The following is a 19,332-nucleotide window of genomic DNA, read 5'->3' as shown; positions in this document are numbered from 1 at the left end:
ATTCTCACAGAGAACATGGTTCTTGAGATTTGAGACCTAGAGTAGCCAGATTTATATCAAGAATCAGGGCTTGACATTGTCACCTGCCAACCGGCCAAATGCTGGTAAAACTGTGGCTAGTAACAATGTTAGTCTCACTAGCCACTTTGCCAGTTGGGCAAACTTATTCGTTGGTGTGACACATTACAGCAGTTACATAAATTATTTGTAATGAAATGCAAGAATATTCTAAAGATAAAAAAAACAAAGAAAACTCTGGCCAGCAGAAAGTCTAAATGGCTAGTGACTCTGGAAAACCACTAGCCACAGTGGCCATTGAGCAAAATAGTTAACGCCCAGCCCTGCAAAGTCTGCAATATAAATGGTACTGGCATGTATATTTCATATGCTGAAGCAAACATCTGCAAAAAATGACTATGGTTACCTGGTTGAGTGGAAGTGGGATGGGTAAGGGCGATATAGGTGAAGAGATGTAAGTTAGGAGCAATACTGAAGACATTAGGAGAAAATGCTCTTTGACTTGGAAACAGCAACATGCTTCATAAGATGTTAACATTTTTGATTTTATATAGGCTTATTACATAGTATTAGCTATAATAGGCTATATTATAGGCTTAGTTAAAATTTGGAACACATTTCCCCTTTTGGTCATGGTTTGGTCAGTTTGGTTTGTTGCAGTTTTATATCTATTGCATAACCAAAGGCCACAATGCACAACACTCTCTGTTCAACACAAGTGCTTGATGACAATAACACAGTACAGTAGCTAAGTTGAAATGGATTAATCCAAGAGGTGGAGTTTGCTGATGTAGACACCAGAGGCTATTGTGTGCTTCTGCATGGGTGCACAGAAAAAATGCAGTGTTGCAGTAATTCAACACTTAGAGAGTACTCTAGGACCAAATACAATTTAGAAGATTTTAAATCGACTCTGCAATATTTGCCTTTTTTACTGTATTGGGGCGCGGGGGCGGGTGTGTGTGTGCTGGTAGTTGTGGTGGTGGGGTTGTTTGACAGTCAGGCCGGGGGAAATGGGCCGACTTCACGCTTCACTGGCAAGGGGACCACCCTAGTCAGGCAGCTGTCACTCAACCTATTATGTCTGATACAAGTCACACACATATGGATAACGACACAGTCAGCATCATAGACAGACGCACACGTTAGTGGGGTGTCAAGACAGAAAGTGACAAACAAAACGAAAGACAAAAAGAGAGGACGACAGAAAAACAGAGAGGGCAACAACCTCTGCGATGTCCACACAAACACTCTCAACAGCATGCATGCACTAGTGCCAATCTCGTGACCGATAAAAACCCCATGATGTACCCTCACTCACCCCTATCTCTCCTCCCCTACCACCCAACTATCAATACTGAACAATGCCAGTGCCAACTGGCTGGGGGGCACAGACTCTTTGGAGTTGAGTTGAGCTGAGTTGTGTTGTTGTTGTTGTTGTGGATTTCAGAGCTACTCTGTACCATGGAAGAAAAATCCAATCAGAATGCCGCTGTGACAGCAGCGGTGGCTACTATGATAGTAAATATCGGCCACTACTGCAACACTGCCAGGCGCAGGAGTGGTAAAGGGAGCTCTATTGGGACTCTGCAGAGACTGGCTGACAACGAGCAACAACAACAACACCAGCAAAACTCACTCAAAACAGGTAGAGATGACGAGCATACTCGGAGTGATGCATGCATGCATGGATGGATGGATGGATGGATGGATGAACGGATGAACGGATGGATGGATGGTTAGAAACACATAGATAGATAGATAGATAGATAGATAGATAGATAGATAGATAGATAGATAGATAGATAGATAGATAGATGGATAGATAGATAGATAGATAGATAGATAGATAGATAGATAGATAGATAGATAGATAGATAGATAGATAGATAGATAGATAGATAGATGCACAAATGCATGCATGGATGCACACATGCATGGACCATAAGCCTTGGTACGTTGTAAGCCGACTCACTGTATTTGTATTTCTGTGTGTGTACATGTGTGTTCATGTTTGTGTATGTTTGGGTGTGTGTGTGTGTGTGTGTGTGTGTGCCTTACAGGAGTTTGTGAAGCTTCAGCGTCTCTGAGTGCTATGCCAAACCAGCGTGTTGGGGACTGCTTGTGTGGGCATTGGAGGGTGGGCGCCTGGCTACTGCTCACGCTGCTGGGCTGCCTGGTCCTCCTCAGCACCAATGCCCTGCTCAATCTCAGAGGTGAGTTGATATGAGAGAGAGAGAGAGAGAGAGAGAGAGAGAGAGAGAGAGAGAGAGAGAGAGAGAGAGAGAGAGAGAGCATCGTGCATTTGTATGCATGACTGCATGTATACAGTGTTGCTACGTGTCCACTTTACTTTTGTCACACTGTATGTATATTGGCTAACACAATGTTCTGAAATGGTAACAAACAATAAACTAGCGCACTATGAAAGAATGGTCATAAAGTATATTGTGACATTAAGCAACAACTAAATACAGATACATGGGATGCCTTGAACCAGTCAGATATCTAGTTCTTTGACTACTTGACTGTTTCAAAATCTCAACTGTTTCTCTGTGTTTATTCATTGTTTAGCCTACAGCAGAACACACATACAGCAGAGAGACTGTATGAACTAATTTGTGTTGCTGTTTTTGAGTGCTCAGGTTAAACCCCTTATGTAGACCTCATGTCTGTTCTCTTGAGAATGGGTAGGATGAGTGGTAGCCATTTTCACCAGAGACCAGCAAGGTGAGAGAGAGAGAGAGAGAGAGAGAGAGAGAGAGAGAGAGAGAGAGAGAGAGAGAGAGAGAGAGAGAGAGAGAGAGAGAGAGAGAGAGAGAGAGAGGGAGAGGCACATCAGAGGCGGACATTTTAGTGTGTGGAATTTTGTGTTCTCAGCGTCTTGTATTGGCTGGCCCTGGCGGGCCATTTTGTGTAAGAAGTGAAGGGATGAGGGACTGAGGATTCTTGAGAGGGTCCTGCTGCATATCAGTGCGAATTCACGTGGCATACGTAACTTGTTGGAAGGAACAGTCCCCACCAGGTATCTGGAGTGAGTGGAGTGAGAAAAATAGTCAATGTCCTTTCATTCCTATGGAAGGGGATCTCATGTACATTGTCCAGGCAATCTAATGCCGCACAAGTTGTTTGGGTACCTTGAGTGTCCAAACTGACAATACATGAGATGTATTCTTTTTGAGGCCTAATGTTTTACTGCATGTAAGTTTCATTATGTCCCTTTTACTTAATCTCTTGCAGGAGATGTCAAACTGACAAAAAGATCCACAGAGAGTAAGTTCATGTTTCATCATCTTTCCTCATATACAGCAAACGTATTGTAATCTTATATAATGATTAGAAAAGCATGGGACATCATGTGTTAGTGAGAGCACATGTTCTAGGACACTGTATTTTGGGTGGGGAAAAGCCCAGAGAGCTGACCTGTTTTTGGACACAGGTGTTTAGGATAACACCCTGTCCTTTCTTTGTGTGATGGTGAAAGCCTAAACCAGTGTCTCTGTGCTCTATGCCATGAGATCTATGGCCACACGTGGCTTTTTTGACCTTATTTCACTTCAAAGAAGCCAACCTCGCTATACAGTCAGGTAGTGAATGTACAATACCCAAGCCCTTGAAAAGACATGGGTCTGAGAAGCTTTGAAGCAGCACAGTGGCAATAACATTTGGAAATGGTATGTGAAAAATTGGCCTAGATGAAGATGACAAAATAAATCAAAGGTTTATGCCTTCATTGAGAAAGCCTCGAGTTGAGTTGAGTGTCAAGTTGAGTAAACTTACAAACTTAAGGCAGCAGGGCAACTTGCTTTTTACGTTTAACTGGCTTGCAGTGTTGAAAAAGTGTGTGAAAAATTGGCCTAGATAATAAATTAAAGGTTTATGCATTCATTTTCCTTTTATAACCAAACTGGTTTTCAGTTAGCTTTTACCATGGTTACCGTCACCAAACATGTGTTACATTTTTCTGGAATGTTCTTTTTTGGTTAAAGCACCAAGTTCTTATTTGGTTAAAATCACCAATTTCTCTTTACTGCAGATGTAGTAGGCCTAGTCTAAAAATCATGTTCAGCAGCATGTACAGCAGGAGTCCTCTTGCGACAGCCCTGTTCTAAAATTACAGGAAAACAGATAAAGTAGATGTAGCGGGCTGAAGCTATGGAGGGCCAAGAACCTCCTGTCAACAAATAATTTGACCAAAGTCTTTTTTTCCCTTCTGTTTCTCTGTCTTGCTTCCTCGCTCTTCTCCCTTCTCTCTCTTTCTCTCTCTCTCTCTCTCTCTCTCTCTCTCTCTCTCTCTCTCTCTCTCTCTCTCTCCCTGACTCTTCTCTCTCCTTCTTATCTCTCTGTCTCTCTTTCTCTTTCTCTCTCCCTCTCTCTCTCTTTTCCCTTCTCTTCTCTAGCCAACTCCAGTACCACGAGTATGCCGATGCCTCAAGTCCGCTCGTCTCAAGGTAAGACCAATCTGGCTGGGTGGCGACTTACAATACTCTGGTCCAAACTCTGAGCTCATCCCTTCCATTAGATGACATCAAGTCTTGCCCAAACACTGAGACGTTTTTTTTACACAAGGAAGGAAAGGACACATGAGAGGAGGCAAGGACAGAGGGAGTAATACATGCCAGACAGAAGGGGAGAGTAAAGGGGAGTGGAATACAGAGAGAGTGAAATGAAGACATGATAAAAAAAGAAATGAGGGGGAGAGAGAGAGAGGAGAGGAGAGGAGATGAGAGAAAGAGCCAGACATGAGGTTGAGAGTAGAGACGTGCATGGGGAGAGATGGAGAATCAGAAAGACAGACACACCGACAGAGACAGGCAGAGAGAGACAGACAGACAGACAGACAGACAGACAGACAGACAGACAGACAGACATAGAAAGAGAAATAAAGATGACAGACAGATAGAGAGACAGAGATACAAAGACGGAGTCAGACAGAGCAACAAAGAAAAGAGAGCGACAGAGACAGAGAAAGAGAGAAAAGAGAGCCCTCCGACTCATGCTACAATAAAAAAACAAGGCCACTTCCCTTGGCTCTCCATTTCTATAATCCCCTCAATTACTTATTTTGCTGCCATACTCGGCCTCCCCAGTCCCCACACATGTCCCAGGGCCTGGGAGTCATGTGTCTGACTTAACAGCCCTCTGTGCCTTTACTTGGAAAGATTAGACCTATTCTTGCAGAATTCTTGTCTCCCTATTACCTATCATTATATCAGAAGCATGCTAAGTATCTCTTTCCTCTCCTCCTTTTGACAGTCTGGAGACATAATACGCTACAGTAGCAGCACACTCTTTGGTGTTAAGAACGTGAGACAGTTAAGATTCATGGTACCTCTGGCTTGTAGCAGTATTGTTTCTCATCGGAAACATTCAAGGGCATTCAAACAGAGACGTGTGATAGTGGTTGTATATCTTGCCCTGGGAGAGACTCTGAAAACACAAAAAGACACAAATGGAAGGAAAGAGGGGGCCTCTGGCCTTCTAGTGTGTGTGTGTGTGTGTGTGTGTGTGTGTGTGTGTGTGTGTGTGTGTGTGTGTGTGTGTGTGTGTGAGAGAGAGAGAGAGAGAGAGAGAGAGAGAGAGAGAGAGAGAGAGAGAGAGAGAGAGAGAGAGAGAGAGAGTTTTGTGTGCGTGCGTGCAATCGTGTGTGGTGCGTGGTGCGTGTATATGTGAGCATGGGGGTGTGGTGGCATTCATATGTACAAAGTATATGAACACAGTCGGCCAGTTTCAAAGTCTGTTGAGTAATTGTCTTTCCCTTTTATTTTGACCCAACATAAAATATCTGTGAAAATATTACAAAGAGTCCAAACATGATAACATATAACAATTCATTTTTAAATTTGAATGCAACCCGAGGAACAGACCAAGCAGGAAGACTTCTTACTCACCTAGGCCTTTAAATTCCCATGGGAACGTAGCTCTTCCATCCTCTTCCATCCATTCCATTCCAACGAAGCTCTTCCATCCTCTCCTTAGGCCTCTACTTAGGTCTTAGCCCTTATTGTCCACTACTTTACTTAGTGTTGCTTTAAACTCCTTCCATCAATACAGTATATCTGGTGAATGGGTGACTGTACTTACACAGACCAAGTTCAGATCAGAGGCTATATCTCTGTAGCCTGGAGACGCAATTCCACTTCCAACCTGTGGGAGCGACCAAACAGGGAAACTACCTGATAAAATACAACGTTTGCTAGCCCATTTGTCAGCAGGCCTGGTTAATGACAGGCTAGGGTTAGGGTGTTTACAACGTATGGGTCTTCTGCAAATCCTCTATTATAACCTTGCAGCTTGTTACCTAGTACCAATCCTTAATCTGAAACACTCAGTAATGCCATAGCAATGTTGTTATCATGTAGTCGCATTTTTATAGCAAAGAGTGAGTCGGATTGCCGCAAAACCCATCAACATGAAAGGGTTACCTAATTGTCGTCTTAACCATTGTCCCTCCTTGCAGTGCGTCTGGTGAATGGTGCCAACCGGTGCGAGGGCCGCGTGGAGGTGCACCACAACGGCACCTGGGGCACGGTGTGCGACGACGACTGGGACATGGTGGACGCCAACGTGGTGTGCCGGCAGCTGGAGTGTGGCACGGCAATCTCCATAGGCAGCAGCTCGCGCTTCGGACAGGGCACCGGCGAGATCTGGCTGGACAACGTGGACTGTAAAGGAGGCGAGACCGACCTGGCCGAGTGCGGCAGCCTCGGATGGGGCACCCACAACTGCTACCACTACGAGGATGTGGCCATCACCTGCAAAGGTATGGGAGTATGGGTATAGGTTTAGTAGTATAGTATAGTATAGTATAGTATAGTATAGTACAGTATAGTATAGTATAGTATAGGTCATACAAATAAAACAATGAGAAATAGTCTAGTATAGTATAGTATAGTATAGTATAGTATAGTATAGTAGGTCATACAAATAAAACAATGAGAAATAGTCTCATTAATATAGTATAGTATAGTATAGTATACACATAGAATATAGTATAGTATGGTATAGTATAGTATAGCATGGTATAGTTAGTATAGTCAGAGATTCTATGAATATTATGATATAGTAGTATCGTAGAGTAGAGTATTCATGCAAAGGAATCACAACTACTACTGTTTTTTAAATAAAGCCAATGTACATTAGAAAATAAGAAAATCAGAAACAAGCTTGGCTGGGGCATCCACAACTACTCCCATTATGAAGTTGTGGCTATAACCTGCTAAAACAGTTGGTATAGGCCAAGAGACTGCATAATATACTCTGATAATCTCTGGTATAGGTCACACAAAGGAATTACCATCAACTTCTGTATTGTAAATAAACACAATGTACATAAAAAAATAAACTTGTGAAAATCACTACGGTATCCATAACTGTTATCACTACAAGGCCATCCAAGATGACAATCACCTGCAAAGGTATATGGGAGGTAGCCCCTTAATGCACGCCGTACCTCCTGTGGCATGCTGTAATAGACATTGAAAGTTAACTACTATAGTACTACACTACTATGACAGTGCACGGGGCCTTTAGAAATACATTACGACTTGGTCATTGCCATTCTGGTAATGGCTCATTTATAATGTCGTGTCTTAAGGAAAGAAGTTAAGAAACACACAACTGTCGTACAACTTCTAAGGAACAATGTGGTGATCTGTGGGGATCTGTGAGTCTTTCCAGTTGAACGGATACCAGAAAGATCCTTGATGTGCAAGACTAATATGACGTGTCCATCCAACGACCTCAATATGTAGAATTAATATACATTTCTTGTGTTGAAGTCCTATTCAAATTCAGACTCTTACTTTTATAAGCATGTCATGTAGATTGAGAAATCACATTGTGAGGCTGTGTCTTGGAGTGGCATAACAACAGGAGCCACGTGGAAATGCCACGTTGAAAACTCACCTTGTTTCTATATGGTTTTTTTGTCTTGGCAGCTAGAGCGTCTTTGGAAACACGAGGAGTGCCACTGGATCCCACCCCTACATCAAACCGCAAATCTGGCTTGCGTAAGTCAACACTGAACGAACAGCCCAGGCCCGTATGTGTATTCCCTTCTCTTCCCTTCCCTTTCCTTCCCACCATGATCTGGATACGACTTGCTGAATGGCTGACCTGATTTCTGATAGCGTTCCTCAGTTGTCAGGAGAAAGTTGAGCCGCCATTTCCAATACTGAGAAATGACGCAGAGCTTGGTTTAGTGATAAACTGTAAGCTTTTTCTTTTCTTTTTTTTTAACTGTGCTGGTGTTTCAAAAGACGTTTTACTTTCATCAGTCAGAGGAGAGCAGGTCCTGTCAACTCAATGGAAGGATTAGACAGTTGTGACATGTTCAAATGTCTGCAGGGCCGCTGACAGCTTCGCCCAGGCCCACTACAAGGTCATCTGTAGTGACTTTGCAGTGCCCCCATATATACAATGTATTGAGAACCCGATTCATGCCCAACCCCACCCCCCAACCCCGTCACTGGGCCCGGAACAACTGACCTCTTTGTCCGACCCCTTGTCAGCCTCGCTGGATGTCTGTGTTGATGAGCAGATAAGGGGTTTGGTGGTGTTGGATCAGGAGAAAGTATGTACCCAGGGTAAAGTTTCAAAGGCTCAGCTGATTGTCTTTAATGATGATCTCAGAGTGAAAGTGGAACACCCCCCCCCCCCTCACTTTACTAGGTCTCACACAATTCCTATATGTCCGCTTGACAGTCACAGATGACTAGAAGTCAAAGTTCATTGTTACTCAGACAAAGGGCTCAAAAGGGTTCCAGGTGGCTACATCATACAGGCTACACCTATTGATATGGCCATCCCTTTTGTCCTAGGCCTACTCAGCCCTTCCTGTGGAGTTGCCTGAAACCAAGAGTAAGGTATCCCCACTGGGAGAGCGCTCACAGAATCCTTACGCTGCGAAATTGTTTGGTTTGGTTATTGTGTTCCCAAGGGAAACTGCCGCGGGTCATACCCAAAAATGGCTTTTTATGTCTTGCGTTTTCTGGAATGTGGTGGCCCATTCTGAGCATTCAAAGTTCCGAAGGAAGTAAACATGTTCGAAATTGTCTGATTCCCTGTAAATATTAAGTGTTTCAGGAAGAAGGAACGCACATACACACGCACGGACGCACGCGCACACACACATTTGAAATAGACTCACATCAGCCTACTTCACAGCTGTCAGTTTTAATCATATTGCATTTGCCCATGATAGTCATTTCCTTTCAATACTCATCCTAACCAGCACAACAACATATACCAACAACAATTATGGAGATCAGATTATGAAACACAGGTCAACATACATAAATCAACATAGGACAGGAACATGGGTGGGAAACCAAGGGTTCATGTCACAAGGCGAGGCAATGTGAGACATATTCTAGCCGTTGGGTAAAAAATATCACCACCACCAATGCCAGACACCTTAACATGTAAAGCAACTCAGCATGTCAAACATATCTACTGACTGCATCAAGAGTAACAACATCACAGAACTGCACCTCTCCTGTAACTGACGAAGACCGCATCCCTTTTTTATTATTATTTGGCTATAGGAGATGGTACCATTCGTCTGGTCGGAGGAGCCAACTACTGCCAAGGCCGGGTGGAGATCTACTACCAGGGTAGCTGGGGCACAGTCTGCGATGACGACTGGGGCCTGACGGACGCCAATGTGGTGTGCAAGCAGATCGGCTGCGGCCGCGCTGTCTCAGCACACTCCAACGCCTACTTTGGCTACGGCACAGGCCTCATCCTGCTGGACAACCTCAACTGCAATGGCTACGAGGGACAGCTCAGTACCTGCTACAGCCTGGGCTGGGGCATCCACAACTGCGGACACCACGAGGATGCCGGAGTCGTATGCTCAGGTGAGGGGACAACATGAACTGCCATAGGTTTGGTATATTTGGGGGGGGGGTAGACTCGGGCCGGACTCAAACCTAGGTCGCCATGGGTAACTTCCCGTGGCCTATAGGGTGCAGGTGTGTTAATGCAACGGGCCGCAGCAACCCCTAATAGCTAATAGTTGTGTAATATGGTTATATGTAGTTAACAGTTGTGCAGTATAGGTTTATACAGTTGTAAAAGAACAGGTTAATAATAATAGTAATGGTAATAGTTATGTTACTTATCAGTTATGAGTTACGGTAGTAGTGGTTATAACAGTAAGCAAAACTTGGCAATAGTACTACTTGAGTGATCAGGTGAGACAATGAGTCATTGTCATTTCTGAACATAGATTGTTCACCTAACAGCCTGGGGTTATAACCATAATAAGCATTGGCAATTGTACCAATTGAATTTAGTAAACCAGAAGTATTGGTGTGAAGAGTTGATGCCTACATGAAGTAATTGTTCAAATACTATATACGCATAATATCTTGGTTGTCTCATCAGTAGGCCTATGCAATAGCAACTGAATAACATTGTTGTTAGCGTAGTAGCGTACAATCTTTTATTGTTATTAAAATGACTTTCATTTCTATTTATTCACTCTCCAGAATCTGGCACTACGACCCCTGCATCAACAGTGAACACGGATACACAGCCCAGATTTTTATTCCCCAATGCCACGACTTCAGGTAACCCTCACAGCTATCTCTGCTGGAACAGTACACATATATGTACATGGGTAGATGACGTGACGTGTAAATTTTGCTGTCGCAGGCTCTTGAAATTAAGTAAATTCATGCTTTCAAAATTGTCAATGCTTTAAATGATTAAACTAATGTCGTTGTTGTGAAAAAGTAATGTGTAATAAATCCAGAGCTTAAATAAGTACACTTAATTTTGAGTCAAATGTCACATTTGTCCTATGGTGTGACTGTCGCAAGCCTGGTTCTCCATATTAAAACATTTTTAAATAATTTTAGCAATAATTTTAGTCTATTTTAGCAAGTGGCAATGCTTATTTTTTTCCTGTTTTTCTGAGACCGTATGACTTATGAAACTTTGTCACAGAAAACAATGTCCTGTGGTGTGACATAATATTTTTGGTTAATTCTGTGGATAATTATCTATTGTTGAAGCTCCAGCGGTACATAAATTGTGACTTTAGACCCTTAAGAAGCCAATGGCAAGGGTGGATTTTAGGTTTTTCTCTCAGAGTTCTTCAATCAATCAATTGATTGAGAGAGTATAGAAAAGTATAGATGAATAAAGTATGCTGTGGAGAGCTCAATATAGCTTAAATGTCCAGCTTGCGATACCAAACAGACACTGGCCACTACAAACTACAGGTTCAATGGTGTGACAGTCATAGCATACCTACAAAGAGGGTGAGGTGTGATGGTCATGTTGACGTCACACTTCAGTATGAGTCTTACATTATGAGCTCTGCAGGTTAAATTTAATGACCGCATGGCTGTCATTAAGTGTTACGATAGGCTGATAATCTATGACTTAAAGACTTATAAGCATAAAGTGTAGGTCAATATTGACTACAACATTACATTATGATCAAAAGACAAAATAATCATGTTGATACATTTGTTTCTGGCTCAGTTTTGCATTTCTGTCCTTTAGTGTGACATGAATGTCCTACGGTGTGACATTTTTAAAACGCTCAAATATTTGTTTGAGCTTAACAATAAATTTGATAAACACTGAATATTGCATTAGGGAAGAACAAATTATCTTCCCAGAAATGTTAGTATAAATTCGGACAATTTTGAACATTTAAAAAGAAAGATGACCCTATATTTCCTCTAAGGTTTCTAATAAGCTCACCTCTAATGGGAAAAAAATCATTAAATGGTTATTTCTCATTAAATTAAGACTTTAAAAAAATTCAATAAATATGAAGAGTGTAACAATGTTCATAAAACTCCATCAAGCCATTTCTACATTACTTAATATATTTATTTCTTAATGTCACACCAAAGGACATATTTTCAGCAAATTGCTTTATCAACGTAAATAAATAATCAATTAATAGACCAACATTGTGACCACTTGGATTTTTTTGAAAGATGAATTGCTGCACTATGTAGACATACTTTTTTCCCTCATAAACAATGTTTTGTAAAAAAAATCATTTTTTTCTGCCCAACTGTCATCTACCCACATAGAGCTAGGCAATATTTTTTCTCAGTGTATCTGATGTCTGATATCTGATAGCTGACTGATATCTACCGAGCCCTTCAAATGACATGTGGGAGTAAAAAAAATATCTAAGGGTTTCTCAAGCACACCAGAATCGTTTTTGTGCGCACCAGAAACTTCCAGGCGCACCAGTCAAGTTTCAGGTGCACACCCAAAAGTTTCTGGTGGGCATAAGAAAGTTTCTGGTGGGCATAAGAAACTTTTTGGTAGGCATAAGAAACTTTCTGGTGGGCATGAGAAACCCATGTTTTTTTCCACAGTTTTTTTCCCATAAGGGCTCCGTAGATATCCCCATTGGATGATATTTGCCTGAATTCTGGATCAAAGTGTATTTATATCTCCACAAAGCCTGTTCTCTTAACATGGACCTTTACAAATGCAAGGACCACTTCAGGTCCACATATCATTTTAGTTTTTTCCTATGTCAAATGAAGCCAGTGTCTTAGCCTTTGGCATTGTTTGATTGCTTTACATCACACTCCTTCACTTTCGTTGCTATGAGACTTTGCCATAAACTCCACAGATGCTATGCAGGCAATTACCAGCAGAGGGACCCTTTTACACAGCATTAATATCCATATTTGTCCCTGTCCAGTGTATAGCATTATTATATCACCACGAGATGTCAAAATGCATGGGCCTCTGTCTGTCTCAATGTTTGGTTTTGGTTTGCTCAGTGGGGTCAGTCAAATTAGAGAATGAAGTTGTTGTTGCTTTTGTCTTACACACTGTATAGTGCATTTCTAGAAATCTACAGTATGTAAAATGAACTCACTTCGGCTGTTTAAACACTCCAATGGTGTTGTGTGTCTTTCCAACACAATTCTCTCTTTTGTCTGGCAGTCACTGGTGTATACACAGAGACTACACAAATCAGCACCACAACAAGCTCCACCACCCTCACCCCCACCACCACAACCACTTCTCCCACCACTACAACAACCAAATCCACCACGCCTAGAGGTAAGTCAAGCAGCTCAACACAAATGAAGTCTAGCCTCCGTAAATAGAATGTGGTGGGACTTCAAATGAAATCAAATGAAGGATTTGCAATCAATAAATCATAATTAATCATCATCAAAAGGTTAATTTTGTTGTGTGACAATCATCTAATAGGAACCAATGGGAGATGTAATCTTCACCCTGCAAAATCTTTTTTTCTCACTCTGTCTTCCACAGTTGTTTCCTCTGAAATGTGAAATTACAAACATTAGTATTGACCTACTGTGGTGGCACAGTGGTAAACTGTGTCAATATGCCGTACTGGCACATTGCGCATGGGGACCCAGGTTCGGATCTGGCTCGGGTTATTTCTCAATCCTACACTGCCTGTCTCTCCCAACCATTTCCTATCTACTCTCCTATCTAATTTTCACATATTTCTCAGACATTTCATACCCCATTGATAGCACGATATGAGGGAGTAACAGGAAAGTCATGAAAGAGAGAGATGAGGAAGGACGAGGGCGTAACCTAAGGCCAGACTCCATCCCAGGTCCCCGGATTTACAGTCCGATGCCTTAGCCCACTGAGCCAATTAGTGCTAGTGTGCAACAGAGTAAGTCAATTGACCTAATGTTCCTGTGTCCCGGTGCTCCCTCCAGCGCAGCCCACCATCCGGGTGATGAACGGCAACAGCAGCTGCAGAGGCCGCGTGGAGGTGCTGCGCAACGGCATCTGGGGCACGGTGTGTGACGACGACTGGGACATGGACAACGCCAGGGTGGTGTGCCGGCAGCTGGGCTGTGGCCCGCCGCTGGCCGCCACAAAGCTGGCGCTCTACGGCTACGGCACCGGGCCCATCATGCTGGACAACGTTGACTGCGTGGGCAACGAGCAGAAGCTGACCGACTGCTTCCACCTGGGCTGGTTCCAGCACAACTGTGGACACCACGAGGACGCAGGGGTCATCTGCACCCGTGAGTAGTCAGCAAAACACTGCCTTTAAAAAAAACAAGAACACAGGTGTAAAAGTAGTAACTAAACGCACTAAACTAGAGGTACAAAATTAAACAAAACGTAAAAGTAGAACTAAATGCATGGTGTACAACACTAGTACATGAAATTACATGTTAGGCTACAACAGTTATTCCACTGCAGCTAATGAGGTAGATAGGCTGTATTGTTACTGAAAAGCACTTGAAAAAAATAAAAAGAAGCCCACCACAAATTTGATCCAACAATCTGCTTTAGGTATCCAGCAACACCTGTGTATCTTAATTTAAAATGAGGACACGTTAGTCATCTGCTCAAGTAGCCAGCCATACTGCTTAAAACAAAAAAATAGTCAACACTGAAACTGGAGCTATACAAAGTTTCTAAGTCTCTAAGCCCAGGTACTAGAACTGTGTGAAGGTCAACTTCTACTTACAATGTTCGCACCTTGACGCGTGACCTTTGTCCATTCTCCATAGATAAATACCACTAGAACTATAAAGCAGTCTCAGTTGAAGAGGCTAAATGTTTTCAAGACCCCCAAAAGTCGTCCAGTCCCCTACAAGTCTTGTGACATACGATTTTGGCAATTTTTTTTGATGCAACAGTGATCAGTTTTTATCAAGCTTATCACTTATCATCAGCTTAATTCAATTTTGTTGATATTTGGTTAAATGCTGGATGCTTGAGTCAACTGCTCATATACTGTCCGTAAGCAGCAACACTGCCCTACAGAGGCAGAGAGTGGTAACTGCATGCACATACACGCGCGCACGCACATACACACGCGCATGCACATACACACGCGCGTGCGCACATACACAGGCGCGCGCGCGCGCACGCACGCGCACGCACACACACACACACACACACACACACACACACACACACACACACACACACACACACACACACACACACACACACACACACACACACACACACACACACACACACACACACACACACACACTCTCACACACACACACACACACACACACACACACACACACACAAGCCTGCACCAGCTGAGACACAGCAAAAAGCCTTCTAATTTAGCATGCTGACCTCTCAAGCATAGGTGAAATAATGGTGACGTTTTCATGTGCCTTTCTATATACCAAGGTAAAAATAAAGTTCTGAAGTCATGGTATGATGACGATCCAATCCCTGCTCATTGGACTTGTTACACTGTAAGATAGTTATTTGGCTGAGTACCCTTCACAATGCATTCTGGACATTTTTTATTCTCATTAAAACGGTGCAACATGATACTAACACCTGAGTGCCAACTTAGCAGTTACTGAAGTTATACTTTACTTACGTAGTCAACAGATAAGTATAAATGGCCTCTTATTGTAGACATCATGCTAAAGGACACATCACTCAGCCATCTATAACAACCCATTTCTTCTAGTCATGCTTTACTCAGTGAGAGTCCCTATCCCCAGAACTTTCATTCATACCATGCCATGCCATGCCATACACACACACACACACACATAAACACACACACACACACACACACACACACACACACACACACACACACACGTGTTCAAGCACGCACACACGCACACACACACAGGCACACACACATAGACACACACACACACACACACACACACACACACACACTTTGTCACTCTCATCCCTCTCTCCATCCCTTATCTCTACTGTATGTGTGAGAGTGCTGAATGCGTGAGTGCATGAAATATAGAGAGCCTAGTCAGTCAGGATCAGCTTCAGCAGAGGCCCCCAGGGTTATGAATGCAGCTCTGCTGTGGGCAAAGAGAGCCACGTGCCTGACTATACATAAATGTATGAACGTGTATGTGTATATGTGTTTGTCTTTTTTAACTGAGTTGAGCTTTTAAACTTGTTTCTAAACTTGGAGTCCATCAGGGACAATATCTTTCAGATTATCCATTTTCTTATACAAAATAAGACTCATCAGACATAGGACTCAGATGGAATCATCTGTGCTTTCAGTTGAGGTGATTGTGTGGTCGGTTTTTTGGCATTAAGTGACTAATCATTTTCAAATCTTCTTTTCTCAGCATTGACAGATTACATGACTGTAGCGAGAGATTTTGGCATGACGTTCAAGGGGCCCCCACAGACGACTCCATCTAGCCCGCCCCTGCCCACACCAGGTAAAAGCTCAACCTGTTCTGTTCTCAAACACACATTATGCGCGCGCCCACACACATACACACACACACACACACACACACACACACACACACACACACACACACACACACACACACACACACACACACACACACACACACACGAACACACACACACACACACACAGTCTGCCATTCACTATCATGTCAGTTGTATTTCTACAGCACGCTGGCTGCACAAAGTGCTTCACAATAAAGTGCCTGAGTGCAACGGGCACAGGAGCGACCAAAAGCAAATTCAGTAACAGTTAAAAGGCAAAAGAAGAAACACTTATAGCCGTGGCTGCTTGACGGGAATCTAAAAATACCTCACAGACCCACTAAAAATACACATACACACTTTTTTCACAACCTTGAAGTCTTCCATAAATCCACTTCTAACATGGAAAAGGGCACCCCTGAATATGCTTCGCAGCTCCCCTGTAGACTACAAATAGGCCCACACTAAGCAAGTGGACACCCATTAATTTGAGAGTAATTATAACTTCTGCCATCTCTCTCTGGGTTGGCAGCACTGTAGGTATAGTGTAGGTATCCCAAAGCCCCCTCCTTCATCTCTATAGCATAAAAGCACATGGAAGGAACATCGTAATTACAGCATGTGCAGCCCAAGGGCTTATATAGCCTGGGAATCTACAACAGTATGCTATACACACTTTCTGAGTAATGCCATTATCGTACCACTTACCATTGTTTCATATAGAGTAGCCTCGTAATATGCGTGTTTCCATCAGTGAAAAGCTGTAATAGTCACTGAAAAGACCGGTAACTACTAGGGCTGTAATATTGTATTGGACCGAGAAATCGCGCTACGCAGTCATAATACTGTATTGCAGTGCAAGAAGGCAGTATCGTGATATGCTCTTTCAAAATTCTGTTAGCCTTCCGGAAAACAACCACATGATATGATGTGATAGTGCTTCCAAGCTTCCAATCATCCTAATTATTTTTAAACCCATTCTACCTATACACTATCATAGTTTTGATTTATATATTGTTTTTATAATGTTGGCAAATGTGGAAAAAAGCTAATTCATTTAAAAAGATGCATTTAAAAATCGTGGGGTGTAATCAAAGCTCATGTAAAAAAAAATCTTGATCTGAACCGAATCGTGAGTTGAGTGTATTGTTAGACGTAGTAACTACCATAGTACTACACTACTACGACATCACACAGCCTTTAAAGGGACTCTGTGCAGGAAATGGTCAAAAAGGGTTCTGCAACTATGCTGCTCATTGAAACTGGGCTGCCTATTGCCAAATTTCATCTTTACATGAAAGTTTACTAAGTATTAAACAAATATTTTCTAGTGTGGTCCAAGTACAGTCATTTTTGCAGCTAAAAATGGCTATTTTTGGAAATTCAAAATGGCGGACCATGGAGAAGATCCCCCTTTTCATGTATGAAAAGTGCAATTTTTCCAGTCATAGTGAATACTTAGAATTTTATGGTGGTGGTAAGTATTCATGAAAAAGGTAACATTAGTGAATGGGCAGCATGAATTCTGGAAATAAACAACTAAAAATCTCACACAGTGTCCCTTTAATAATACATCATTTTTGAAAATGTGTAACACGGACCATGTCTTAACAGATTAATGACCATTCTTTCATCTTGATGGCTTCTCCCCCACCCCTCTCTCTCTCCCTCCCCCTCAGGTGCAATACGGTTGGCTGATGGGCAGCACAGGTGCGAGGGCAGGGTGGAGATCTTCTCCGGTGAATCGTGGGGCACGGTGTGCGATGACGCCTGGGACCTGCCGGACGCCCAGGTAGTGTGCCGCATGGTGGGCTGTGGCGACGCCCTGGCCTCCCGGGGCCAGTCCTACTACGGGCCCGGCACCGGCGTCATCCTCATGGACAACCTCAAGTGCACGGGCAACGAGGCCAGCCTGCACGACTGCAGCCACATAGCCTGGGACGTCCACAACTGTGACCACTCGGAAGACGCCGGGGTCTCCTGCTCCCTGCTCTTCTCGTGATCGTGCCGTGCACACCCCTTTTTGCACCACCAATGCATGCAAGCACGGCATGTAAGCAGTGATGGATGACCTGGATTCAGAGGCTGCAATCCAATGCCACATATTCCAAATGACCTGATTTTACCTGTCCATTTCAACCAGGTGATTGACCTACAGTAATTGGACAGGTAAAACCAGATAATATGGAATATGTGGCACTGGATTGTAGCTTCTGAATCCAGATTGCCTATCACTGCATGCACGCACGCAAGCATGCATGAGTTGATCCACGTTTTCTCTGTCACTTACTGCCATAGAGGCGAGTGGGTAGGAGGGAGGCGCTATATATAACACCTGGACTTGTACACATTTTTTTGTAAATAATAAGCTCAACCCTAATGGAGAAACAGAAAATGTCCACAACAATTCAACAAGCAAAGCAAAAACTAACAAAACAAGCAAAAAAAAACCCTGATATACACTACTAAATATGGTAAATATATATTCGTATTATGCACTTTATAAATATATAAATTAATAAATATAATTCTATATTAAAAATAATGTACACATTTGTTTTTATATGCAAAGAAACCAAAGCTTTACACTACATCTAATTTTTGTTTCTGTTTTTTTTCTCTGTTGGGATGCTGAAATATTTAACACATGTGCCAGCTGTACTAAACCCACATTATTTGATGGTTGGGGAAGGTACTGTGGAGCAAGGCCATTCATTATACAGTCTATAGATGACGAGGGCTCCTCCTACCTCTCCCGACTTGCTGATACACCATCGCCAAAAATACAGGGGTTGATCTAAGTAATCGGCCTCCTTAGGAGAGAGAGTCAAGATTTTATTGTGATTTATTTAAATAAATAATAATAGTTATAATAACGATAAACAGCTGGGCAGAAGGACAGATAGATGATTTCTGCACAAATGCCCAAGCTTCTACCTTTTTTTAATGTTTTTTTTTGTAGGATCGTCTTTAATTTATTTCAGGCCAGGAGCATGTCAGCTCCCTGATCAAAGACACTTTCATTTCACCTGCTGTTTTTGAGCATCTTTTTCACCTTCTTCTCCTCCTCTTCCTTCTTCTCCTCCTCTTCCTTCTTCTTCTTCT

At 42.7% G+C, this 19,332-nt stretch overlaps 1 protein-coding gene across 1 annotated transcript; it reads left to right on the top strand.

Annotated features, from left to right (window-relative positions):
* Nucleotides 1–2,121: 2,121 nt before the first annotated feature.
* Nucleotides 2,122–18,316, top strand: LOC134452890 (scavenger receptor cysteine-rich domain-containing group B protein). The gene is made up of 11 exons (XM_063203551.1): nucleotides 2,122–2,234; nucleotides 3,259–3,291; nucleotides 4,419–4,469; nucleotides 6,479–6,781; nucleotides 7,959–8,030; nucleotides 9,567–9,881; nucleotides 10,515–10,595; nucleotides 12,961–13,080; nucleotides 13,722–14,036; nucleotides 16,113–16,208; nucleotides 17,907–18,316. Exons 3-11 carry the CDS (start codon nucleotides 4,439–4,441, stop codon nucleotides 18,227–18,229), a joined length of 1,656 nt encoding a protein of 551 aa, XP_063059621.1. The 5' UTR covers nucleotides 2,122–2,234; nucleotides 3,259–3,291; nucleotides 4,419–4,438; the 3' UTR covers nucleotides 18,230–18,316.
* The last annotated feature ends 1,016 nt before the right edge of the window (nucleotides 18,317–19,332 follow it).

Source organism: Engraulis encrasicolus, chromosome 7 (assembly GCF_034702125.1).
Source record: "Engraulis encrasicolus isolate BLACKSEA-1 chromosome 7, IST_EnEncr_1.0, whole genome shotgun sequence".
Classification (NCBI taxonomy): Eukaryota; Metazoa; Chordata; class Actinopteri; order Clupeiformes; family Engraulidae; genus Engraulis; species Engraulis encrasicolus.
The sequence above is the reverse complement of the archived record's forward strand: the minus strand, read 5'-3'. Positions and strand labels throughout refer to the sequence as shown.

What these genes read in the sequence shown, in the direction of transcription:
- LOC134452890 (XM_063203551.1), top strand. Translation starts at nt 4,439, where the DNA reads ATGCCGATGCCTCAAGTCCGCTCGTCTCAAG. An exon ending in TGCCGGAGTCGTATGCTCAG is followed by an intron (nt 9,882 to 10,514) that starts GTGAGGGGACAA and finishes TTCACTCTCCAG; the next exon opens with AATCTGGCACTACGACCCCT. An exon ending in CCCCAATGCCACGACTTCAG is followed by an intron (nt 10,596 to 12,960) that starts GTAACCCTCACA and finishes TTTGTCTGGCAG; the next exon opens with TCACTGGTGTATACACAGAG.